The 26,837-nt window shown below is 47.3% G+C and overlaps 1 protein-coding gene across 1 annotated transcript; it reads right to left on the bottom strand.

Annotated features, from left to right (window-relative positions):
* Window positions 1-885: 885 nt before the first annotated feature.
* On the bottom strand, window positions 886-16,082 carry RPL22 (ribosomal protein L22). Its single transcript, XM_083162993.1, has 4 exons — window positions 15,957-16,082; window positions 11,224-11,328; window positions 3,393-3,517; window positions 886-1,082 (listed from the first exon to the last, which is right to left on the bottom strand). Exons 1-4 carry the CDS (start codon window positions 16,008-16,010, stop codon window positions 938-940), a joined length of 429 nt encoding a protein of 142 aa, XP_083019119.1. The 5' UTR covers window positions 16,011-16,082; the 3' UTR covers window positions 886-937.
* Between the last annotated feature and the right edge of the window lie 10,755 nt (window positions 16,083-26,837).

Below are 26,837 nucleotides of genomic sequence, written 5' to 3'. Positions count from 1 at the left end.
CTGGACAACACTGCCGTGCACCTGAGCCTGGAAAATTTCTGAGCATACCACCCAAGGGGTTAATCCAGTGGTTCCCAAACTGTGCGACTAGGCTCCCTGGGGTGCCTCGGGACACTTGCAGGGGTGCCACAGGTTAGTGATCCAGGACCAATTAAAATTATTTATGATCAATTATTTCTGGACAAAACCAGTGCTGGTGGCTGCCAATCCTAAAATGTGTACAATCAGAACCAAATCCTGCCCTTTACCACATAACTGAACCTAAGAATCACATATAAACACAATCTACTTAATATATATATTTTTTGGGGCCTAGGGGTGCTATGGAAAAATTCTGATACTCTAGGGTGCTGTGATTAGAAAAAGATTGGGAACCCCTGGGTTAATCCATGAACGCAACATTTTGGGGGGGTTATTTCTGTATGTGGGAGCAAGTATGAATTAATTTAAGGATCAGTTGGATCCACACAGTGGATAACTATTGTGCCATTCTGACCAGTATATAAGGAGCTATAGATCCTCTTGTTCAGAACCAGCTCTCGCCAAATCCCCTCCGCTGGCAGAGAGGCGATACATCCGACGGGGACGTGCGAGCGTCTCACACATCCCGTTTCTCAGTGGCGGGTAGCGGAATCCCTGCCAGTCTCTGCTTCAGGGAGACAGGCAGGGTTAGGGGGTGTGTGCTGGCACCAACGGAACGACAGGACCCGCTCTAATGAAGGCACTCCATCTGTAGTAATATTACTGGTCCCCAGTAAGTTGGTGGTCACCATTCCAGAATGTAGCTTTAGACTACGGTACTTTGAGCGGACTACTGTAGCCTAATATTGTATTAAGACAAAGTATATATTAAAATGTGCAGGAGAAAGTACTGAAAACAAACCAGAGTGTTTATATCTTTATTTTTGGAAATACAAAAGCGATCCAGACCGACCATTTAATCCTCATCTTCCTCCTCCTCTTCATCTTGGTTGATCTGGAAGTATCGTAATTCATAGCTCTCCTTACTGTTAGCAACCACACGCAGCCAATCACGCAGATTATTCTTCTTCAGATATTTTTTAGTCAGATATTTCAAGTACCTGCAAGACAGACAGATGCCAAACATTACATCCGAACTCCTTGGTGCATCAAACGTTTACTGGTCCTCCATAATGGGAGGAGCTAACTACGTCCATATCCCTTCACCTGAGGAATAGTACACCTGTAACGCACTAGGTGTATACTTTAGATTTGACAATTTTGATTACACAACAACCTGATTACAAAGGTCATACGCTGACTAACATAGAAGCAGCCACAACATTACTTCATCAAGAACAGCAAACGGGGCATATGTAAGTGTATTTGCCAGCCAAACGTAGTTTATTTAAAGCACCAATCATTTACAAGACAGGGATATTGGTGCTTTTAAAAAAAAAAAACAGACATTGGCCTTCTCACACCTTCAGCAAACTCAAACACTATTAAATACTCCCTAACATGTCCTCTTTGGCTTATGCACTTCGCCCGGAAATATTCCCCTGCCATGTGACAACTCCGGATGTCACACTGCACTGATGTTCCATATATAAGAGTCAACACGACTTAATGGCTCACAGTGCTGAGCAGCATCAGAATAGAGGGCAGAGGAGATCCCTTCTTCTAGTATAAAAAGATGGGCACAGTTCTCGGCAGAAATAGTGACAGAGCAGACTGCCTGCATCCACAGTCAGGGTCCGCGTGTTTGACATAGGTGGCAGTGCTGCCAACACAGAATGCCCCAGTTTCCAGCCAACAATTGGCAAGTATATGGTCTGCACTTCAACTTGCGGCACACTGAACAATATTTAAACATTTCCAAAGCGCACCATCAGTCTCACATGGGTAAAAACACACTGGCCCCGGCCCCACAGGATAAAACCAAAACCACTTGCCGTCTTAACGATTCCATTACGTTTGAAATAGATAAAACGTGGGCATTTACCCAAAACTCCCCTCCAGTAACTTAACTAGAGGGAATCATATTATATATTATATTCCCAATGGATATCCCCAGACCGTGTCCCAATTTCGCTACACCACCCTAGAATCTCACTTTTTTGTATGGATTGGACGAACACTACGTTACGAAAAGAAAATCATTTTGATATATGGCTTCTGATATATGACTATCAACATTGGTCAAAGAAGCCTTATGAAAAAGTTTTCATTCTCCAAAATAGTATAACATGGAAATGCTAAGTGCATGGGCTCCATTTAGTTCTTAACAGGAAAGTGTCATATTTCGTTATCCACAAACCACACAGGTTATGTTTTCCCCCATTTTGTTTTTGTACAACTATATACACAATATATAGAGGTCATTTCAAGTCTCAAATTTTGAATTGAAATAACAGTAAAAAAAAAATAAAAAAATTTTACTTTAAGAAACATTTGGCCTGAGCGTGCCGTGAAAAAGTAATCTGATTTAGGGCCCTGCTATTCAAAAATAAGTTTGGTAACATTTGTGTTACACAGACCCACTCATAATATCCTGTATTTACATTAAAGGTCCAGTCTCTCTCGTCCGTATAGCCGAAAACCAAAGTATTTTTTGTTTAAACACCCCTGTAGCTGTAAATTATCCCTTACCCAAAATGTTCCTGTCCCGAGCATTTCTGATAAGTGATACAGAGAACCTTTACTTCAATTTCCTCATCAGGCTACACCCCACAAGACTTCACTGCTACCTCTGTCAATTGCGCCCTGAAATAGCAAATTCCCAAAGCATGCTCCTTAACTCCCTAAAACAGTGTAGCCGATTACCACCCTTCTACACAGTAGACACAAAACATACAGGTGTTTCTGTTCAAAACCAAACTCCAGACCAACACTGTCTGCTTGGATCATATAGCCAACTTAGCACTCATTTCACTGGGTAAATATACGGTATGTAGCACTTGGCTTCAAACCAAATTAAGATTGCAATATAGATATTTAATCAGACAGATCTTACCCTACTTGGGTAGGTGAATACAAGATAATGGGGCATATGTATCACGCATGGCAAAAAGATAAATTGAAGATAAAGTGGAAGGAGATAATGCACCAGTTGCCATGTGCCAAGATACTGAGGACTAAAGACCCCCATACATTAGTCCAACTTGCCCCAAGGACAACTTGGACCCGATTTCTCCGGCAGCTCCCAAGAAGAGCTCTGTCACGATATGTAAAACTTGATGCGCCAAGTCTTGCATATAATAAATTGCATGAAATCATATGAAACTCCCAGGAAGCTGCAGGGGGCTGGCAGAGGAAGGGGGGGACAAATTAATTGGCAGACATACTGCTATTCAATGTGTGCCATGAGCCAAACTCTGCATTAAATCCGATATCTGTGATAAACTGACCATAGATGGGAGCTCACTCACCTCTTGGAAAACGGCACTTCTGACGATACAGTGATTTTACTCTTGCTCCTCTCGATAGTGACAGCTCCACCACCGAGGTTGCCAACTTTTCCATTGACCTTGATTCGGTCGTGCAAGAACTGCTCCTGTAATGGATCATCAATATTCACACGTATTAACTTAATGTAGAAAGCCATTAAGACTGATAAATAAAAACCTATACATATAGATCACAATTATATGGTCCTAGGGCCCACAAAAGCCACCCAGCACTAAAGGCGTTAAACCAGGGTTGTCTACCTGACCCTCTCCATGAGGGAGAAAAAGCTCTGTTCCTGGACTTCCCTGGTAATGTAGGATTGGCATCACCTGTGGTGAAACACCTTTGTTATCAATTACCTAGCTCCCCACAGGTGCTGGCAATCCTACATTACCAGGGAAGTCCAGGAACAGAGCATTTTCTCCCTGAGGGAGAGGGTCAGGTAGGCAACCCTGCGTTTAACACTAGTACCTAAATCTTCTCTCATTATTTAATCACATTAACAAAAACTTAGTTGCTGCTTCATATAGGGAAACAATGTAAATTGTGGCACAGAGCGTATTATATGCCAGTACAAAGCCTGTTCACCGGTAACTCCAGATTCAAATTGTTTTGAATGTGCAGCACCAGATGCGGACTTACAGCACTGCATGTGGAGCTGCCCTGAGTTACATCATTTCTGGCTAGTAAATAGGCCAATATAATAAACACACATAACATCACTATCTGCCCCACACCTGAATGGGGACGTCCCAATCCATACAGCATCTAACTTATACCCCTTTCACATTGACAAATATTTCCCGGGTTACTGCACATGAATGCGCAACAAAGTCCCATTCACTGCACTGTAAAGACGTTGCTGAGAGATGCCGACATCTTCCAGCACCGCCCCGGCTCGCCTCCCGGTTAGGTCACCCACCCAACTTTAAGCCGGGTTGGGCGGCTAGTGTGAAAGCGCTTACAAGCCAGGTCGCACCCAAGATTTTGTACCCAGCTTGCAAGCGCTTTTCATTGAAATGGGTGTTAAGAGACTTCCATTGGGGCAGATATTGTTCTTTCCTAAATTAAAAACAGCAGCAGAGAAAGCAAGGATTATACTCACGATAATACCTTTTCTTCGGAATACTTCATGGCAGCCATTACATTGGGTTCATCCCTCTCTCCTCTCCAATTAGACAGGTAGTTTTTTCCCTTAGGATCCAGCCCCTCCTCTATATAATCTGGCACCTCCCCATAGACCATAGTCTTTGACTGTCTCCGTCCTGATCCTAGGGAAAAACACAAATAGGGAGGGCCAACAAATTTTTGGGCTGCCATGAAGTATTCCGAAGAAAAGGTATTATCGTGAGTATAATCCTTGCTTTCTCCTTCATACTTCATGGCAGCCATTACATTGGGATGTACCAAAGCAGTAGGGTGGGTTATACTATACCTCAAGCCAAGACTTGCTTAAGAACTTCACTTCCAAAACTAGGGCTCGCGACATCCAATGCATAATGCTTAGAGAAGGTATGCAAGGAAGACCAGGTGGCTGCTTGACAGATTTCCTTAGCCGAAACTTTGGCCTCTCTCGCCCAAGTAACCGCCATTGCCCTTGTTGAGTGAGCCTTAATACCCTCAGGAACTTCACGACCAACTTTTCTGTAAGTGAAGGCAATTACCTCTTTTAGCCACCTTGACATTGATTGTTTTGACGGAGCCAACCCTTTCTTTGCCCCCTGGGGAATCACGAATAGTGCTTCTGACTTCCTGAACCCCATTGTCCTGTGTAGATATATCTTGATAGCTCTCAAGACATCTAATGTATGCAACTTTTCCTCTTTCTTCGTCAGAGGATTTTGGAAAAAACAAGGCAAAACAATCTCTTGATTTAAATTAAATGAGGAAACCACCTTGGGTAGAAAGGCCGGTCTAGTCCTCAATACTACCCGATCCGGGAAAATCTTCAAATACTGTTCTTTAATGCACAGAGCACGAATCTCTCCCACTCTTTTTGCTGAGGTTATTGCAACTAAAAATAACATCTTCCATGTTAGAAACTTTAACTTCGCTCTGTCCAACGGCTCAAACGGAGCCTCCATTAGTCCATTCAAGACTAAATTAAGATCCCACTGGGGGATTATTGACCTAATCCTAGGCCGGATTTTCTTGATAGCTTGGCAAAATCTTTTAATTAAACTATGCTCCGCTAGTTTCCTGTCCAGCAGCACACTCAGTGCCGATATCTGGACCTTGAGTGTCGAAGCCGAAAGCCCTTTGTTAAGCCCATCACAAAGGAACTGTAACACTTGGGGAATGTTTGCTTTAGGAAAACTGAACTTGTCCTTGGACCATGCTGCGAACACCCGCCATATTCTATAATAGATTTCTGACGATATCTTCTTCCTTGCTTGGAGAAGTACCTCAATGACTTCCGGGGATAAATTTTTGTCTCTCAGCTGCCGCCTTTCAATTTCCAGGCCGCTAAATTCAATTTGTGAGGCTCTTGACAATTGACTGGGCCCTGCTTGAGCAAATCTTGAGTCACTGGAAGAAACACTGGACCCGCAATCGCCATGCTCTCTAACATGGGGAACCAAGCCCTCCTGGGCCAGTAGGGTAGAATGGCTATGACTTGGATCCCTTCTGTTCTGACCTTCCACAATGTCCTGTGAATGAGGGAAATTGGAGGAAACACATACCCCAGGTGAAACTCCCAACTCTGAGATAGGGCGTCCACTCCGCTTGACCCCCAAGTTGGGTATCTGGAGTAGAATTGTGGCAGCTTCTTGTTGGCCGCTGAAGCCATGAGATCCACCTCCGGTTGACCGAACTGCTCCACTATTCTCTGAAAAACTGAATCCTTCAGTTCCCATTCGCCCGGAACCACGCTTGTGCGGCTCAAATAGTCTGCGAGCTGATTGTCTTCCCCCAGCACATGGAGCGCTGATATTGACAGCAGATTCTCCTCGGCCCAACACATGATGTTTCGAACCTCTTCTAAGAGCACGTGACTCCGTGTACCTCCTTGTCTGTTGACATAGGAGACGGTAGTGGCGTTGTCCGAAAAAATGCGCAGGTGCGCACCTCTGATATCGTCGCTGAAGAATTCTATTGCCTTCCAGACGGCTCTTAGTTCCCTGTGATTGGAGGAAAACTCTTGACTCTCGAAGGGACCACAGACCTTGGCATGTCCTGCCCAGACCATGAGCCCCCCAACCCATGGCACTGGCGTCTGTGGTGATCACCCTGTAACGGGGGCTTGCCAGTGAAGACTTTCTTGGTACTAGCTGATCGGCCTCCCACCATATTAGGGATTCTTTGACTGCCTCTGAGATTTTTATCTTGCTTTCCAGCGGCACCAGTCTTCTCGAGTAACCTAGGAGGGACCACTGGAGAGGCCTCATCCTCCATCTGGCCCATGGGATTATGTCCACCATAGACGCCATCATCCCTAAAAGGCTCATTGCTGATCTGAGTGGTATGCGATCCTCCTCGTAGATCGTCGAGATTAGTTGTTGGATTTTCTCGCATCTCTTTGTGGATAAGGACATTTGGAACCTTACGGTATCCACCAACACCCCCAGAAACTGAAGACTCTGTGTTGGCCTCAGACAACTCTTCTCCCAATTCAATAGCCACCCGTGTTCTTGAAGAAACTGAATGGTGTAGTCCCTTGCTGTGATCACCTCTCCTTCTGACGGTGCCACAATCAACAGATCGTCTAGATATGCCCATATCATGACTTTCTTTTTTCTCAGTTCTTCTATCAACACCACTAGAACCTTGGTAAAGACCCTCGGTGAAGAGGTGAGGCCGAAGGGTAGACAGGTGAACTGGTAATGATCGTGACCTATGCAGAATCGCAGATATTTTCTGTCGCCTGGGAAAATGGGAATATGGAAGTAGGCGTCTTTTAGGTCGATAGAGACCATATAATCGTTTCTTCTCAACCCCATCAGGATAGACTTTGTGGTCTCCATGTGGAAACTTCTCTTCTTTATGCGCAAGTTTAATTTTCTTAAATCTAATATAGTTCTGTAACCTCCAGAACTCTTGCTGACTATGAAAAGACGAGAATAAAAACCGGCCCCTTTCTCTTCCTCCGGGACTTCCACCACTGCTCCTGACGCGATGAGTCCCTTTAAACTTAAAGCTTCCCTTTCTATCTTCGAAACTGGGATCTCTGAAACACAAAATTTTGCCATTCTTGGCCTTGACATGAATTCCAGCCGATAGCCCGTCTTGACTACCTCCAGAACCCATCTGTCTCGGACGGTTTGTTCCCAGATGCGAGTGAAACCCAACAGCCTTCCAGCTACCTGGGCCTGCTCCACCATGGGACCACCGTCACTGCTTCTGTGTGGCTCCAGAACTTTCGCCTCTTTTCTTGACGTACTGCCGAAAAAAGGCTCTAGACGTCCCCTGCGCGTATCTGTCCCGGACAGACCTGCCTGGCCTGTAGGATTTGGCCTGTCTATACGCTTGTCTGGAAGAATATGAGGAAAACCTCCCTCTTCTATCCTGTGGTAATCTGACTGATTTACCACCTGACATTCTTTGAATCATCTGATCCAAATGACTGCCAAAAAGGAAAGTACCCTCGTAAGGCAATGTCGCTAGCTTGTTCTTTGAATGGGAATCTGCCGCCCATGACTTAAGCCATAAAGCCCTGCGGGCCACCAACCCTGATGTCAGGGATTTTGCTGCAAAATCAAGACCATCTAGAGAGGCCTCACACATATAGTCCACCGCTAGCTGAATCTGGGTAAGACTCTTGCAGATCTGATCACGGGAAACCTTTTCCCGTATGTCCTCCTGTAAGGCAGAACACCAGATCCTGAGAGCCCGAGAGAGGGAGGCCAAGGCCACTCCTGATTTTAGCGAGACTGAGGCGGAGATGTGTAATCTTTTCAGAGCACTCTCCATTTTCTTATCCATTGCGTCCTTGAGTGACGCCCCATCCTCAAGGGGAATGGTAGTACGAGTCGTCACTTCTGACACTGCTGCGTCGACTTTGGGTATATTACACCATTTAATGAATTCTTCATCCTCAATGGGAAACATTTTTTGAATTCTCTTAGTCGACCCCACTCTCTTGTCGACACCCTGCCACTCTTTAGCTAGGATATCCTTCACAACTTTATGTACTGGAAAAGATCTCCCTTTTTTGGATCGATCCTCAAACAATGCATCAAACTCAGACTTTGCAGGCTGTTTATAGTTAAGTGTCCTATAAAGATTTTTTAGCACTGCTTCTACCAACTCCACATTAAACAGACGCTCATCCTCCAACACTTCGCCTGATTCAGCTGATGAGCCACCAGACTCCTCCTTGTCCACATCATCATGCACAGACACATCCCCGTCATCCTTATCAAGGCTAGTCTGGGACCTGGACCTTTTATTCCCTGCATATTCCTCCTTGGAAATAAAATTTTTCTTCATCCAGTCTCTCATCTCAGCTAATTGGGCCGATATATTCATTCCAACATCTCTTTGTCAGGCACTCTAAACACAGCACTGTCTCTCCGACAAAAGCTCTATCACATCCTGGACAGACTTTAGTATTTAGTCTTAGCCACTTTCTTTCTGGGCACTGAAGGCACACTACAAAACAAGAGAAAGATACTAACTATCTGACTGACAACTGGCATGAATAGCGTGTCCTCTATGAGAGGACTTACCTGGGCGGCGGTGTAACATTTTTCTGAGAGGCATCCTCCATGGTAACAGTTCCTGGCTTCTACCAGACCAAAACGTCCTGTGTCCACAAAACACAGCCCCGCGCCTGTAACACCGACCAGGCGCCTTTTAAATACATGCTGCCCGAGCAGCCAGCGTCCCCCTCCTTCCCGCCGGCGCCAGTCAGCCTGGCGCGTACTTCCGCGTAGCTGGAACGCACGTGGCCGTGACCCGCACGCCGCGTGCATCCGCCGGAAGTGACGCGCGTCTCCAGGCGCAGCCTGAGACCGGACTGCCGAGGGAGCCCAGCGCACTCACCATGCGAGTCGGGCCTGCATACGGACACCGGGAGACGTAGGAGACGCCGGATACCTGACTCAGGTGATACTTACACGCACCAGCGGGGAGGGACGCTGAGGGTTACCGGTTAATGTCCTTGCCACCGGCCCCGGACATACTTAGGCTTGAGGCACCGCCAGCCTGACCGCCCAGGTCTCCGATAGCATAACCAGCCTACCGGGTATATATAAAGAAAAAAATAAATAAAGATAAACTAACTGACTACCTGTCACAGACAGAAGGAGACAGGAAAAAGACTATGGTCTATGGGGAGGTGCCAGATTATATAGAGGAGGGGCTGGATCCTAAGGGGAAAAACTACCTGTCTAATTGGAGAGGAGAGAGGGATGAACCCAATGTAATGGCTGCCATGAAGTATGAAGGAGAAAACAATCTTATTGCAATGGATTTCATCTGACACATTAACAGTGTCTTTATTTTTGCCAAGTTTCCCTCCCATCTATTCCTGATTGGCTAGAAACGTCTCTTGATAAGGACACACACGGAAAAAAAAATTATTTAATGTATGGTTGCCTAATGTTACATTTCTCTCCATCCATAGAAACGTCATTAAGAGCTGCAGTAACATTAACCACCTGGTGTAATATCGAGGTTCTCGCCCCTCCTGATCATATTCTCGGTCAATGTGGTTGATTTATAGGTTTGTGGTTTAAAGAATACTTGCTGTAGTAACGGTGTTTATATTTAACAAAATATTTAGATTTAGAAAAACTGTTGCCTATATATTTTTGACATTTATCTGTTATCCGCATGTCTATTTAGGTTGTATTTAATTTTTATTCTGGCCCTGTATCTATATTTGCAGTTCCACAATAAAATGTTTAAAAACACTCTAGTACCCTAGTGTAGCTATGTTTGGGCGCCCCGTGTGACACCCTCATTACCCTGTTAAATACAGAACTGTTCCCTTTAGTTGTTAATAGACAGCTACATGTTCAATTTACTGCAGGAATGACAGGGCTTGCTGTAATTGCCTACACAGGCTGTCATACTAACCTCGGCATCTCTACACCATAACCAACTGGAGAGTGATCTGCATTATCTATAGCATGTGGCCCCCTACTTCTTGAAGGGCAATTGGTGGGTTTTTCACATTTTGGGTTGAGTGTTTACTTTGTGTGGCATGCAGCCTCCAGCATAAATAGCAGCAAGGAAACAAACAAACAAAAAAACAATACAGCAAAGAATAGTGGAAAATAACAAATCAGGTAGAGGGGCATAAGAGAGCAAAAAGGAGCAACAGAGTTGTTACACAACTGCAGCTCTATTCAATCACTGTCTCTAAAAGGTCCATACACACAGCGTGTATGGACAGCGATGATCGCTATCACCGCTGGGGGGGGGGGGGGGAGCCGCTCAGTGCATGCACACTGGGGGGGAGCTTAGCATAGCGCTGCGCTATGCAAAGTCGTCCTCAAAGCCGCTCGGCTGTCGCGGCAATGATGCAGGAGCGCGCAGCAGTGCTCACCACTGGGCCATACACACTGGCCGGCTTTGAGCTGAAAGCCACTCAAACTTGCTGTTTTGAGCGGCTTTCAGCTCAGTCGCCCAGTGTGTATGGGCCTTAATGTCCAATAACCTGCACCACAGTAGTAATGGGCATACAGAACCTTTAAGATTACTTTGTTAGTATTAAGGCTTGTTTGTATTAGACCTGAGCAAGAATTCTCCTGTTGGCAGCTGCAGCAACACGAACCCCAGCACAGTAGACTAAATATAACCATGGAAACCAGGCAGATCATTCTCCTATGGGTCACACAAGAGGCAGAGCACAATTTTACTTACAAAGTTAGCAGCATCCATGATGCCATCTTCCACAGGGTGTGTGCAGTCCAAGGTGAACTTCAGGAGCTGCTTCTTTTTTTTGCTGCCCTTCGTCGCAGTCTTTTTCTGCGAGGGAACCAAGAGTAAGTAACGTGAGTGAAAGATAGATATATATATATTTTAAAAACACAGAATAGGGGTTCAGCGACTAATACTGAAAGAAGTGTATGAAATATATATTTATTTTAAAAAGGTGTGCACATTAGCACAACGTAAGAGCTTAATGATACAAATAGTGAAACAATTACATAGAAAAAATCTAAAAAAGATGGTAAAAGGCAAAAAGTATTCATTTAAAACAGGGCTCGACAAAACCCGGGGGCCAGGTCACCATGGCAACCAGATTCTGCTTCCTGGCGACCAGATTTGCCAGGAAGCAGAACCCCGGGCAGAGTGCTGGCTTGACTTATGGACAGCAGCAGGCCCCGCAGTAGGTTATAATTAGCGTTCCCGCTAGCTTCCTTTTGCGGGGCGCTGCGTCCTGCCCGTTTTTTTTTTTTCTCCTGCTACTTACTCTGCCTTGTGCCCGGCCGCCGATAGGCTGACAGCCGCGCTCATCAATAGGTCAGGACGCGTCTCAGCGTAGCAGGGGGCGGGATGTGGCTGGAAGAGCTGACACGCTGCTAAACTCAGAGCAGCGTGTAAGCGCTTCCAGCTACCCATGCCATGCTGACAGGCTACTCACCTTCTCTGGTGTGAGCGGATGTCAGCTGTAAAATGCATCTGTCCCCCCCCCTGCCACGCCGCAGCTCTCCCATGTACCTGCTCACCCCGCCTCCTCTCTCTCAGCGCAGCGGCGTGTCAGCGCTGTGCGATCCCCTCTGCTGCTGTGATCAGCTCAGCAGGGACGCACTAGTATGTGCTTTAACTAGCCGCAGGGAGACCTGGCCAAAATGTTTGCAGGGCATCACAGCCTGGCTGTAGGGACTCGGGAGGTATATTCTATATTTTTAATGTGGCGCCAATTGGAGCGCGGTGCCTGAAGCCGGGGTCAGTGATTGGCTGCCTGGCTCAAGAGCTGGCGCCAGATTTCAAACGCCTGCTGGGGTCACCCAGTGTGGCGGGAGAAGAGCGACCTTGACTTCTCCCCTCAATAAGTAAGGAGGCAGCAAAAGAAGAGGCCAGGCAGTGGTGGTGAGTATTAGTGCTGCTGGGGGGTATTATACTGTATGTGTTGTACTGCTGGCATCAGGGAACCACTGGGGGCATCTTGTGCAGGGCACTACCGGGGGCATCTTATCGCGCTGCGGACCTTCTGATACAGCGGCAGCCGGGAGAGTTATGCACCAGTCTGCTGGCTGTTACATTGAACCGTATAACCCACCGTGGGCCATCTGCTTACGTGCCTGCTAAATGGGGCACCCGAGGCTGCTGTAAGTGCTCCTGAAAGGATAACCAGCCACGGAACCGGCTGCTTACGCAGAGGCTGCTGCCAGCTCTCCCTGCCAATCTCTACCTCCTGGGTCCTCATCCATGATCCTGCAATGGTGCCCACCCCCTTTGTCATTTTTTTTCTCGATCTTCCCCTGCCTGGCATCATGTCAGAAACCCATATGTGGCATAATATGTCATGGGCATTATGGCGTGTGGTATTATATGTAATGGGCATTACAGTGTGTGGCATAATGTGTAATGGGCATTACAGTGTTTGGTTTACTCTGTACTGGGCATTACGGTGTGTGGTATATGTAATGGGCATTGTTGTGTGTGGGATAATGTGTAATGGGCATTACTGTGTTTGGTTTGCCCTGTACTGGGCATTACAGTGTGGTATATGTAATGGGCATTATTGTTTGTGGCATAGTATGCAATAGGTTTTATGGTGTGTGGCATAATGGGCATTGTGGCATGTGGTGTAATATGTAATGGGTGTGTAACATGTAATAGGCATTATGGTGTTACTTTTTGGCACACACTGTCACTATTTTTTTTGCTGGCTCCTACACTTTCATTCTGGCTCCTAGATTTTTTACAATACTAGCTATCTAATGGATTTCCCTTGAACTCCCAGTCAAACTATATAGTGCATACACAGTGCAATCTTGAGTTCAGGAGTATGCAGTCCTTAATGATATAATTAGATATTCCCGTTTGTACAAACAGAAGAATGACCAAAAACTGGCGGGAGCGCACATAGTGCACACACAAATAGTTATATATTTATTTTAAAAAAGCCTTGTGTGTACCCAGCTTTCACATTCCCTCTACACCAGGGGTGGCCAAGCCAGTCCTCAAGATCTACCAACAATCCAAACTTCTAAGACCACCTAGCTGCAGTCATTACCAATTGTCACATTGCTTAGACCACATAGCTGGTGCACAGATGCAGTCATTACTGTCACACTGTCAAACATGTGCTACATTCATTCCTAACTGACATTCTACAGATCCACAGGTGGCCTGGAAAACATGACATGTTGGTAGATCTCGAAGACCGGTTTGGCCATAAGTACCAATGAGATTTTGCACATCTATAAACGCTGCAGACAAGTCTAGCTGTATAGCCATCTGCAGGTCTACTGAGGTTAAAAGCAGGGATCGAGTCTATACACAGAGTATATCAGACATGTCAATACATCTGGAGCAGCAATACTATATATAAAAGCCAGAATATCAGTACATCAATTTTCTGTAGAGATGATGTACATTTCCAGCCCCCTTGCCAGTCTTTGACTTAGACTACACTATTTGCGGCGTTTGCATGGAATAGGTGGTGCTATGGCTCAGTGGCCCCTTCCAAGTGTCAATATTCTGCATTCACTTAAACAACTCCTGGCTGATGTATATCCTGATGGCAGAATTTGTGGTAACTGACCTACATGTGCTGTCACACCAAAGAGGTGGGAGCAATCACTAATCACGCTTATTTTTGTATACCACAGTTGTGTCAAAGAGTTAATGGTAAGTAAACCCATACCCTTGCAACCTATTTGCCAATTCACTTTTCTTGAATTACATACAGTACACTGAGTAAGATTGCAAAAAAAGACACTACAGTCCAACCCTTACCTACTGCTATGCTGGGTCAGACCTGGGATCTCGGTCCTGGGTCCAACCCTTTCAGATTAAACCTAGGTAGCCAATTATACAGAGGGCAACACAGGTCAAGTTGCCGGGTTGGTCGACCTGGGTTATAAGCTTTGGAGCTTCACACGGCACATCAACCCGATTCAACACAGCAACTACCCGGGTCTGAAATACGTTGTGAAAGGAGTAATGGATAACCCATAAAAATAATAAAACTACAGTTGCTGCAAGCATGAAGATTTCAGCTTTTTATTAATCCTGCCACTTGCACCCATCCCTGGGGCAACTTTAAAATATAGAACTACAATTATTTGCTGATGCTACTTTACAGAGACAGAAGCAGCCTTGGTAAAACCACTGCAGCACCCAAGGCTTAAATGACAGGAACCATGATGTTCTTCCCATGAAAGCTGCTGTAAATTGTACAGAGGATCCCACTTTCCCTGCTCCCCCCCCCCCCCCGTTCTCCCCAACACAGACAGATAACTATAAATACACGTCTATGCTGGGGTACACGCCAATCATAAAACCACTGCCATGTTACCCACAATAACAATGAGACCTGACTGGGCAAAGTCTAAACCCCCTGCTCATCGCAGGGACCCCCAACATCTCTATACATTGAGTGAGCTGCAGGTGAGGGGGGACTAATATTTTACTGCATCCCCTCCTCATCCCAGGGACTCACAACATTACTATACATAGAGCCTGAAATGCATCTTAAACATGGGAGAGGGATTAATGTGATATATTTTACCCCCCCCAGATCCCCTTGTATCTCTATACAGGGTGTCAGATCAGATATATTCACCCCCCTCTCATCACAGGGACCATCACATTACTATACATGTGTCTGATCTGCAGATGATGGAGGGGGCATAATGTAATATATCATTATTTATTTACAGTTTCTTATATAGCGCAGCAGAGTCGTTGCACTTTACAATTGTATTCCACCCTTCTTCCAAGCCCCCTACTAATCCCAGTGCCCCCCAACATTACTATCCATGGTGCCTGAAGATCTACAGCTGAGGTGGGGGTAAAAGGGGGGGGGGGGGGGCGTGTTATAACGTAATAGATTATCCCCCCTCATCTCAATGAACCCCAACATTGCTATACATGGTGTTTGAGCTGCAGCTGATTGGGGTTATTCCCATCCCAACATTGCTATACATGGTGTCTGCTTAAGGGATCATAATGTAAGCTATTATTGAGGGCCCCACACTCATCGCAAGAACCCCCTAACATTGCTATACATGGATCCTCGCCGACCCCTTTTCCGAACAGCCGGAACGGTCCCTGGTAACGTACTGCCACTCCGGGCAGAACTGACTCTAGGCCCTAGCTGCCTCCTAGGTACAGCGGGCGAGGCCTGGGACACCCAAGCGCCCTCTCACCCACACACGGCAACACCCTGCCCGGCCACCAACACCACCCCCTCCCGCGGCAGCCGCGCCGTGCGCCCCGGCAGCACCACACTCCACCCCAGCGCCTGTTTAGGCCGCGGCTCTCCACGCTCAGCGTGCCGCACGCTCCCCAGGCCAGGCCGGCTCTGGCCGACCGGAGACAGCAGCGTCACCCAGTAAGGCAGGTGATAAGCGTGGAGTTGGGCGGTGGGGCGGGTGCGGGGCCCCTGTAAGGCGCAATGTGAGGAGCCCGATACTGACCACGGGCGCCATGGCGACTTCAGATGGCAGAAAGGAAGAAGGAGCTGCGCGCATGCGCTATGTAACCGGGGCAGGCCGGAGCCATCGAGCGCCGAGCCGAGCGGATCGATCGCTCGGCGCTCTCCTGCTCTCCACTGTGGTGACGCGCGTTCGTGAGCGATATCGTTGGTCAGGTACACACTGTTTTGGAACGATCTCAGGGCGGTCCTCACATTGTGCAGTGCTACAAGAGGGAGAGCCTGAGGACGGCGCCATTTTCTCCCAGTGCAAGAGTGCAGGCACGTTGTGGTGTTCTTGCGGAACGTTCTGGAGTACATGATCTGCTCTCCACAGTTTTCCCTGTTCTGCACAGTGCCTCCTTGCTCTGCACAGTGCCTCATTGCTCTGCACTGCTCTGTACAATGCCTCATTGATCTGTTCTGTGCAGTGCCTCATTGCTCTGCACTGCTCTGTACAGTGCCTCACTGATCTGTTCTGTGCAGTGCCTCATTGCTCTGCACTGCTCTGAACAGTGCCTCATTGATCTGCTCTGTATAGTGCCTCTTGCTGTGATCTGCACAGTGCCTCTTTGCTCTGGTAGTGATGGACCCCTACACAGTGAGCGTGGCCTCTATCTTTGCTATCCGGAAAGCTTCAGACAGGAGAGCCCGAGTTAGGGCCCGCCGGGCCCAGGAGCGTCCGCTGCAGCTGAGATGCTCCCTCCCCCCAGTGTCCCTGCTCCCGGAGATCCGAGAGAACAATCCCAATGACTACAGGAACGCGTTGCTCATGGATGATGCCACTTTCCGGGAGCTGCTGCACATGGTGACCCCGCACATAACGAGGAAAGATGGCACTTTCTGGAGGACCATACCCGCCGAAACCAGGCTGGCGGCCACCCTGCGCTATCTAGGCACCGGCAAGTCCCTGGCTGATCTGGCCGACTCCATCATGTCTGTGCGAGCGTTGGGACGCTTCATCCCTGAGACCTGTAAAGCCATCAGCCTTGTGCTGAATCCGCAGTACCTCAAGGTTAGGACAAATGAGCAAAGTTCTGTAAAGCTGGCCATACACTAGTCCGGTTTGGCCACTTTAAACTCGTTTCCAAAGGATTGGGCCACAAATTGGGTGAAAAGTGGCCAAATCACATGTGTTTGACATCTGACCTGATCCGCGGTCCTGTGTGCAGGGAATGGGATTGAATGCGATATATCATATGTGGTGTTCCCTCTATGAATTTTTGGAGGAAGAACGCCGCTGCACGGGGGCAGCGCAATGGGGGCGGACCGGGCCCGCTGACGTCATCGTTGCAGGCGGTCCCGGGCCGCGATGTCACTAAAGGAGGCGTGCCCAGGCCGCTGCATCACTAAAGGGGGCGTGCCTGGGTTTCCTCCGTCATGCAAGGGGGCGGACCTAGTCTCGCCGAAGTCCCTGAGCTGCCGGGGAAGCCTAGCACCGCCGAGATTGTGGTGCCTGGAGCTTCCCCAGGCACAGCAGCAAGTCAGGCAGCAGGCTCTTTTAGCGGGGCACTGCTGGAGGGGCAGGGCGCATTTTGCCCTTTTGAAATCGGGCAGGGCGCAGCGCCCCGCTAAAACAACCTAGCGGGAACACTAATATGCAAAAGGACCCATGCGATATATCGCATGCAATCCTGCCGCTGGAGTTGCATGCACTCACTTGCACTTAAAAATGAAATTGTAGCTCTAAACCTAAGCTCCTCCCCCTGCATTCCCATAATGCCAGTGTACTTTAAAGCTGGGTACACACTTCGTCGAAGGATCATACACACACTGGGGGTTATTCTCGTTCACGCTTTCTGAAAAATTCCTTTTTAGATGGACAAAATCATGTGCACTGCAGGTGGGGCAGATGTTACTTATGCAGAGAGTTAGATTTGGGAGGGGTTTTACTTCAGGGATAACTATATTGCAGTGTAAAAATAAAGCAGCCAGTATTTACCCTGCACAGAAACAAAATAACTCACCCAAATCTAATTCTCTCTGCACATTTTACATCTGCCCCCCTGCAGTGCACATGGTTTTGTCCATCTAAGAAGGATTTTGTCAGAAAGAGTGAAGTAGAATAAGGCCCACTGACCAGTGTTCGCCATGTTTAGTTAAAGATATCAATATTGTGCTTATCAAGCACGTGGGTCCAGGAGTAATTGGCTTAGCGCTCACCTTGGAAATGATGGATATGAGACTGTAATGCGTGCAACACTACTTTATTGTGTTAAAGTGCTGTACATCAATATGCAAAAGTCTGCAGGTTGGTGGTGGTGTAGGGGGGTAAGTGGTAATGGGGCGGGGGAAAAAGAATAAACAGTCTCGGATTCAGAGGGTTGCGGGGAGCTGGCGTCCCAGTCACCCGCAGGATACCTTTGTGATCTGAGGATCAGATGGTGTAAGTTCGGTCCCACAGCGTAATAAAGTCTCTGTAGGTGTTCAATGGCTGTAATCCACGATGCCTCACGGAGCTGCAGCCCGCGTACAAATACTACCGAGTACCGTCCTCACGTGAGGACGCTGCCCGGAGCAGTGCACACAGACCGGCTCTCGTGCGCTCTCTCAGGAGGGAGGCTTCAGGAATGACGGGGGTTCGAACGGGATAAAGCAGGTAACGGTGTGACACGAAGCCGCAGCAGTGACGACGAGACTTCCGGGTCCGCGTTCTCGCGAGAGGATGTGGCCCGTGAAGCAGTGAGACCGGCGGCGTACGTTCTGTCGCTGGGGGATGCAGGAGTAGAAATGCTGAAGCAGAATGCTGGCTTCAGTGTCGTCCAATACAGACACTGAAGCCAGCATTCTGCTTCAGCATTTCTACTCCTGCATCCCCCAGCGACAGAACGTACGCCGCCGGTCTCACTGCTTCACGGGCCACATCCTCTCGCGAGAACGCGGACCCGGAAGTCTCGTCGTCACTGCTGCGGCTTCGTGTCACACCGTTACCTGCTTTATCCCGTTCGAACCCCCGTCATTCCTGAAGCCTCCCTCCTGAGAGAGCGCACGAGAGCCGGTCTGTGTGCACTGCTCCGGGCAGCGTCCTCACGTGAGGACGGTACTCGGTAGTATTTGTACGCGGGCTGCAGCTCCGTGAGTCATCGTGGATTACAGCCATTGAACACCTACAGAGACTTTATTACGCCGTGGGACCGAACTTACACCATCTGATCCTCAGATCACAAAGGTATCCTGCGGGTGACTGGGACGCCAGCTCCCCGCAACCCTCTGAATCCGAGACTGTTTATTCTTTTTCCCCCGCCCCATTACCACTTACCCCCCTACACCACCACCAACCTGCAGACTTTTGCATATTGATGTACAGCACTTTAACACAATAAAGTAGTGTTGCACGCATTACAGTCTCATATCCATCATTTCCAAGGTGAGCGCTAAGCCAATTACTCCTGGACCCGCTATCTTTGTGAGCTTGGACAGCTCAGGCACAGCAGCCCCTCAAACACTAGAAAGAAGTGAGCGCATGTTATCTAAAACCCCTTTTCTCTTATCAAGCACGTCCCTGGACTCATGTAAAACTAGCCATTGGGAGTCAGCAGTGGGCTTAGCAGTAGGTGAAGCATGCTGATTCCTGTGTGCCGCATGACGATCTGTGGGGGAACGATTCAGCGCATATATTACATTTCATGTATGTTGATACTGCATATAGGGCGGGATGTAATGCAAAGAGATGGTTCAAAAATTGGGTTGATGTATCAAGCAGTGCAAAGATCAGAGAATTGGAGACGTTTCCCATAGCAACCAATCGCCTTCTACCTATAATTTTACAGAATGTACTAGTAAATGAGAGGGGAAAACGGATTAGAGCATCTAGGGTGGCATCCTAGGATCGAGATAGAGGGATTTGGCCCCAAAATTGCCAGGATTTCAATCCTGGGAATGGAGTTCCCAGCCCTGGGTGCACAGTCTGATGCCGGGCAGCATCTGAGCAGTGCAGTGGTAGTGTGCGGGGAAGGAGTTGCAGGGTATGGGTGGTAGTGTGCGGGGAAGGAGTTGCAGGGTATGGGTGGTAGTGTGAGGGGAAGGGGTTGCAGGGTATCGGTGGTAGTGTGAGGGGAAAGGGTTGCAGGGCACTGATGGTAGTGTGAGAGGAAAGGGAGTGCAGGGCAGTGTTGGTAGTGTTTGGGGAAGGGGGTGCAGTGTGGTGGTGGTAGTGTGTGGGGAAGGGGGTACAGGGTAGCGGTGGTAGTGTGTGGGGAAGGGGGTGCAGGGTAGCGGTGGTAGTGTGTCGGGAAGGGGGTACAGGGTAGCGGTGGTAGTGTGTGGGGAAGGGGGGTGCAGTGTAGTGGTGGTAGTGTTTGGGGAAGGGGGTGCAGTGTGGTGGTGGTAGTGTGTGGGGAAGGGGGTGCAGGGTAGCGGTAGTAGTGTGTGGGGAAGGGGGTGCAGGGTAGCGGTAGTAGTGTGTGGGGAAGGGGGTGCAGGGTAGCGGTGGTAGTGTGTGGGGAAGGGGGTACAGGGTAGCGGTGGTAGTGTGTGGGGAAGGGGGGTGCAGGGTAGTGGTGGTGGCTTCCTTTGTCATCACGGTGGGATCGGCGCTACCGACCCGGCCGACTTTCCAGGGGCTGACTATAAGCTGCTTTCTTGTGAAAGCTCGGGGGCAAAAGTATATAGCGGAAATAACAAATGAAAAATATTACATGGATATATTAAGTATAATGATATGTTAATATGATGTATAATGAGATAAGTGAATTTTATTCCTCTTTTTGTCTAGGTTCCTACAACCGCGGAGGAGTGGAAACGTATTGGCTATACATTTGAATACCGTTGGCATTTCCCAAATTGTGGAGGCGCCATCGCTGGGAAGCACGTGCGCATAACCCCTCCTATCGGCAGCGATTCCTTCTACTATAACGACAAAGGCTTCTTTAGCATTGTACTGTTCGTTGTAGTCAACGCTAAATATGAATTTGTTTATCTGGACGTCGGGAAGAATGGCAGAGCCTCAGACGATGGCTCCTTTGAAGATACCATATTCTACAAACGACTCCTAGCCAACACTCTGCATTTACCATCTGATGAAGAAAATGAGCATGGGCTACCGTTTGTATTTGTGGCTGGTGAGTCTTTTGCTTTGCATGAACAAATTCTGACGCCATACCCGGAAAGGGCATCTAACAAAGGGAGGAGGATCTTCAATCATAGACTCTCAAGAGCTTATCGGGTTGTGGAGAGTGCTCTGGGAATGTTGAGTAATAGATTACGCATCTTTCATACAGCAATCAATCTGCCTGTGGAGTCGATTTTATCAGTGGTGATGGCTTGCTGTTCTTTGCACAACTTTCTGCTCTCCAAAACCCAGGATAAAAAGCCTATTGGCACAATTAGGCCAGATGAAGTGCGGCATGCGGAGGAGAGAGTTTGGTGGACACCGCTTGCTGAAAGTGATGTGCAAACGCTCAATGCAGATGCTGAGCAGACCCGAGAGGAGTACATGGCTTATTTCAGTGGTGAGGGGGAAGTGCTATGGCAGGAGGACTTAATCAAATAATCTAAGATTATTCTTTTCTAAAAAAATCTGTTTCTTTTGTATTTGCGTAATGGCCTACTGTATCTCCATACCGCTACTTCCTACCGCTCGGCTTCATCATCCCTGTCCACTAGGTCATTGGAGTTTAAAGTTCTGTTCACCTTCATTCAGGGTGGAATTGAGCAAGTTACACTACCATAATATTCATCTGCTTCTGCAACAGATCTCTTGGCTTTCCTACATTTCTAGCGTTCTTTTAAGAAGATTGTGCGTAGGTTTTTTTTCTTCACCCGTTCCGTGTCTGCTTCCCTGTTGGAATCATCCTTAGCACGTACCCTCCAAAGACATCAAGAAATTTTCACATCAGTTTTTACACTTTATTTGTCAATGTCTACACCTGAGCTCCATCCCCCCCCCCACCACCCATTAGTGCAGCGTGCCAAGTGCCATTTTGACCTAGTGTGTGTCGACCTATATAAAAAAAAAAAAAATTGAGTTTAGATTTGACGTTAAAGTTTTAGTTTTTTATTATTGAAATTCCAATTTAATATTTTTATTGTTAAATGTTGGCAACCTAGCCATCAAACATTAAGGTTTGTGAGTTTTTCAAAATATAAATGTCTATTCTATTGTTTGCGGTGTTCACCCTCTCGGCCCGGAGACTTGTCTACCCATCTAGGAGAGCCAACCGATTTTCAGCACATAGTTAGTCTCTTTTTGCTTTGAATTTCTGTTATGGAATAAACAATGCTGATTACTTTCAAGTTATTTCAGAGAACAAATATGTTGTGCGTGATTATTATTAAGTTTCTTCTATAGAGCAGCAAATTCTCTTGTGCTTTACAATTGGAAACAACAGTGACAAAACAGAACCAGGTAATAACAGACAGATTAGGGCCTTATTTTGGTTCATTCTTTCTGACAAAATTCTTCTTAGATGGGCAAAACCATGTGCACTGTAGGTGGGGCAGATGTAACATGTGCAGAGAGAATTAGATTTGGGTGGGGTTTTACTTCAAAGTGAGATCTATATTGCAGTGTAAAAATAAAGCAGTCAGTATTTTCCCTGCACAGAAACAAAATTACTCACCCAAATCTAATTCTCTCTGCACATGTTACATCTGCCCCACCTGCAGTGCACATGGTTTTGCCCATCTAAGAAGGATTTTGTCAGAAAGAATGAACCAAAATAAGGCCCATGGTTTTGTCCATCTAAGAAGGATTTTGTCAGAAAGAATAAACCAAAATAAGGCCCATGGTTTTGTCCATCTAAGAAGGATTTTGTCAGAAAGAATAAACCAAAATAAGGCCCTTAGTGAGGCATTCAATGTAGGGTCACGACTGTCGTGCTGGCCCGACAGCCGTGACCCTGTCCCATTGTCGTCCGGCTCGACTGTGATTTTGCAGGCAGGATTTAAGGTTCTGCCTGCCGAGCACCGATAAGGGGCGTGGCCGCAAGAAGCCGACGGAAATCGGCAAGCTGCGGCTAAGAGCTTGTCAATTCCCGGCCTGCGTGTAAGGTCGAGCACATTTTGCAGAGATCCCTGTTCAATGCTGTTGGGGAAGACAGCATTGAATAGGACCCTGCTGCCATTTTTCCCGTCGGGAATGACAGCGGGAGATTGAATGTCGCCCTGAGAGGCAGGAAGGCCCTGCTTGCAGGCTTACAATAGATCCTCGTGTGAAACACGTGAGTGTAACATACAGCGGGTCAGATACATTAAGCTTCAAAAGTGATAAAATAGAGAGTGATAAACCACCAGCCAAACAGCTCCTACCTGCCATGTCACAGACTGTGTTTGAAAAATGTCAGGCAGGAGCTGATTGGCTGGCTGTTTACCACTCTCCATTTTATCACTTTTGAAGCTTAGTGCATCTGGCCCAGTGACTGTAGGGATTTTGTTAAGCTGGGAAGGTTGTTAGGGAAAGCAATTTGTTTTATTCAATGTTTTTCTATAGTTTGCACACAAATACGACAACAACATTATCTGACTTAAGGCCCATACACACTTGACGATTTTCAGCTGAAAATCGGTCAAAACAGCCGTTTTGAGCGATTTTTGGCTGAAAATCGCCCAGTGTGTATTCCCCGGAGATTGCCGACTAGCGATGATGCACGCTCCTGCATCATCGCTAGGAAAGTGGTTCATCTGCTGGTTTTACCAGCAGATGTGGCGATGATGGATGGACATCATCGCCATGTGTGTACGCCTACCGGGCTGAAAGATTAACCACTTTCAGCCCGACGGACCGCCCCCTCGCCTGTCATACTCACCCTGTGCTCCGTCTGGCTGCTGCTGTAGAGCGCTGCTCCCCGGCCAGGCTAAACACCCAGCTCGCCCCGCCCCCAGCCTTGCTAAGCACGGAGCAGACAACACTGCTCCCTACAAACACCCTGCTGGCCACCAATGTTTATATTATTTATATTATTCAGCCCACTGCCACCAATGTATTCATTAAATGCACCAATATAATAAATATATATATATATATATATATATATATAAATAAATATATATATGGCTAGAACAGGAGAAAAATGGGAAGGAGCGCTTTCTAGGGGAAGCGGTCATCTATTAGAATGAACTTAGGTCTGCAGTCATTAGGTCGACCCCACTAGGTCGACTGGCAGGAAGGTCGACCTGACTTAAGGTCGACATGGGCCAAGGTCGACATGACTTAAGGTCGAATTTGCATAAATGTCGACATGAGGAAGGTCGACTGGTCATAAGGTCGAGGCGGTATTTCATGCCCTACCATCCACTAGGGCGTGGTGGGAGAATAAAATAGTGTGCCGAGCGCAGCGAGGCACCGTGCCCGAAGCATTGCGAGCGAAGCGAGCGATGCGAGGGTCCGATTCTCATTGCCAACTGTGTCCATGTCGACTGTGTCGACATTCGGATAAAAAAAAACAGTGAAAAACCCATGTCGACCTTATGACCAGTCGACCTTCCTCATGTCGACCTTTATGCAAATTCGACCTTAAGTCATGTCGACCTTGGCCCATGTCGACCTTAAGTCAGGTCGACCTTCCTGCAAGTCGACCTAGTGGGGTCGACCTAATGACTGTAGACCTAAGTTCATTCTGACAGATGTACCGCTTCCCTTTCTAGTGTATTAAAAGAGTATTTATTGAGCATAAAAGGAGATACAGACTCCAGGGTACAGCACAGTGATGCTCGTATCTAAAAATACAACACTGTGGACTGGTTACCACACGGCTTGATTACAATCAATCAGGCAAAACAGCTCACTCGTTTAGTCGACCTCCGTGTCCTGGGCAACTCCGAGACGACAGGCGCTGGATTGCGCTGCAGAAGCGGGAAGGTCCGGTGGCATTATATATATATATATATATATAATGCAATGAGGCCGGCACTCAGGTCTGAGGGTGAATGCCAAATTGACTTGCTCCGGTGCCCTCTTTCAAGAGGGGATGTATCCTCAAGGAATATGCAGCAGAAATAAGCGGCACTCGGAGGCTGATAAGTGGTGAAAACAGCAGGAATTTTATTCCTTGTGCAGGAATGAAAACGTTTCGGAGCTCGGGGGCCCCGTCGTCAATGTGTCTCCTTCCTTATGTTACATAAAATGACAACAATTAGCAACATGAATTATATTTATAATCCTCCTGCACTTAACCCTCTGACAGTCGGGATTCCGACCGTTGTTTCTCCGACGTCGGAATCCCGACTGTCAGTAGCTCGACAGGGGACAAGCGCATTCAAGCCCCTTGGTGCACTCGTCACCTATGCTATTCTCCCTCTATGGGGGCGCGTAAGTTGAGATTCCGACTGTCGGGATTCTGAAGTTGGAAAATGACCGTTGGAATCCCAACCGTCGGTGAGTCATTTGTCACCCCCTCCTGACTGACCTTCTTACTACCAAGATCCATCCTTTTTTATCCCAAAATCACAAAAGGGCTTTTCCCTGCTCCATGAATAATAAGATCATCCTTAAACGGTTCCGGTTGAAAGATCTACAGTATCTAGATAGATGGTCAGTAAGTCTACCCCAAAAGGTCAACATGCAATAATGTAGATCGCAGGGTCAAAAGGTCAACATGCAATAGGTCAACAGGGTCAAAAGGTCGATGGCTTGTTCTTACTTCACCATCCATGTTGGCACAGAGGGTGAATATAACAGTGTGCCAAGCGTGGCCCGAAGCATGGTGGGTGAAGCTAACCATGGGAGGCTACGTGTTACCGTAATTGGGGATCCATGTAGACATTAACACCTATAAAAAGGGAAAACCTTATGTTGACCTTTTTATGTGTCTACCTTTTTTCATGTCGTTTTGACCCCGTTGACCTTTACCATGTTGTCTTTTCCCGTCTTTGACCCGTTGACCTTTTAAGGTCGACCTATTGCAGTGATGGCTAACCTTGACTCTCCTGCTGTTGTTGAACTACACTTCCCAGCATGCCCTGCATCAGTTTTAGCATGGCCAAATAGTAAAAATGTAGCACGGCATGCTGGGATGTGTAGTTCAACCACAGCTGGGGTGTCAAGGTTAGCCATCACTGACCTATTGACTTTCTATCTAGACACTGTGTGGATAATGTACTAAGATGGAAGTTTTATTTTGCGTGGGATGCTTCTATGGGCAACCAGTCCGAATCTACTTTTAATTTATTTAGCACCCTCTAGATCAGGGGTGGCCAAACCTGTCCTCAAGATCTACCAACGGTGCATGTTTTCCAGGCAATCTGTGGATCTATAGTAGGAATGACTGCAGCAGGTTTGAAAATGTGACAGTTAGTAATGACTACAGCTGTGCACCAGCTAGGTGATTTGGGGAATGTGACAGTTAGTAATGACTGCAGCTGTGCACCAGCTAGGTGATTTGGGAAATGTGACAGTTAGTAATGACTACAGCTGTGCACCAGCTAGGTGATTTGGGAAATGTGACAGTTAGTAATGACTACAGCTGTGCACCAGCTAGGTGATTTGGGAAATGTGACCGTTAGTAATGACTAGAGCTGTGCACCAGCTAGGTGATTTGGGAAAGTGACCGTTAGTAATGACTACAACTGTGCACCAGCTAGGTAACCTGGAAATTGTGGACCGTTGGTAGATCTCGAGGACCGGTTTGGCCACCCCTGCTCTAGATGATAATAGACAGGATCTAATTGGTTGTCCATTGCAACATCCCATGTAAAATAGAACTCCCATCTTAGTAAATTTCCCCCTGTCTACCTAATATTCTACATCCTTTTTTCCAGTAGGTAGAATGGTGTAAGAGATCTGTATGGGAATAGTGATATGAGTAATGAAGAGAGTAAGCCCTTAGTGCAGTCTGGTTGGTATGTTAGTGTTAGAGGAAGATATTTGGTCTTGGCAGAGTATTGCCTCCCTGTTGGACACTGCTATGCGTCCCGCCCCAATCTCTGTCATTCTTCTCTGCTCCAACTA

This window comes from Crinia signifera, chromosome 19 (assembly GCF_055691185.1).
Source record: "Crinia signifera chromosome 19, ASM5569118v1, whole genome shotgun sequence".
NCBI classification, from domain to species: domain Eukaryota; kingdom Metazoa; phylum Chordata; class Amphibia; order Anura; family Myobatrachidae; genus Crinia; species Crinia signifera.
The sequence above is the reverse complement of the archived record's forward strand: the minus strand, read 5'-3'. Positions and strand labels throughout refer to the sequence as shown.

Bases quoted from the DNA above. Each gene is read 5' to 3' on its own strand.
- RPL22 (XM_083162993.1), bottom strand. From the start codon at position 16,010: ATGCGCGCAGCTCCTTCTTCCTTTCTGCCATCTGAAGTCGCCATGGCG. The intron at 3,518-11,223 runs GTAAGTAAAATT...GATCCATTACAG, and splicing joins TCATGGATGCTGCTAACTTT to GAGCAGTTCTTGCACGACCG. The intron at 1,083-3,392 runs GTGAGTGAGCTC...TCTGTCTTGCAG, and splicing joins GAAGTGCCGTTTTCCAAGAG to GTACTTGAAATATCTGACTA.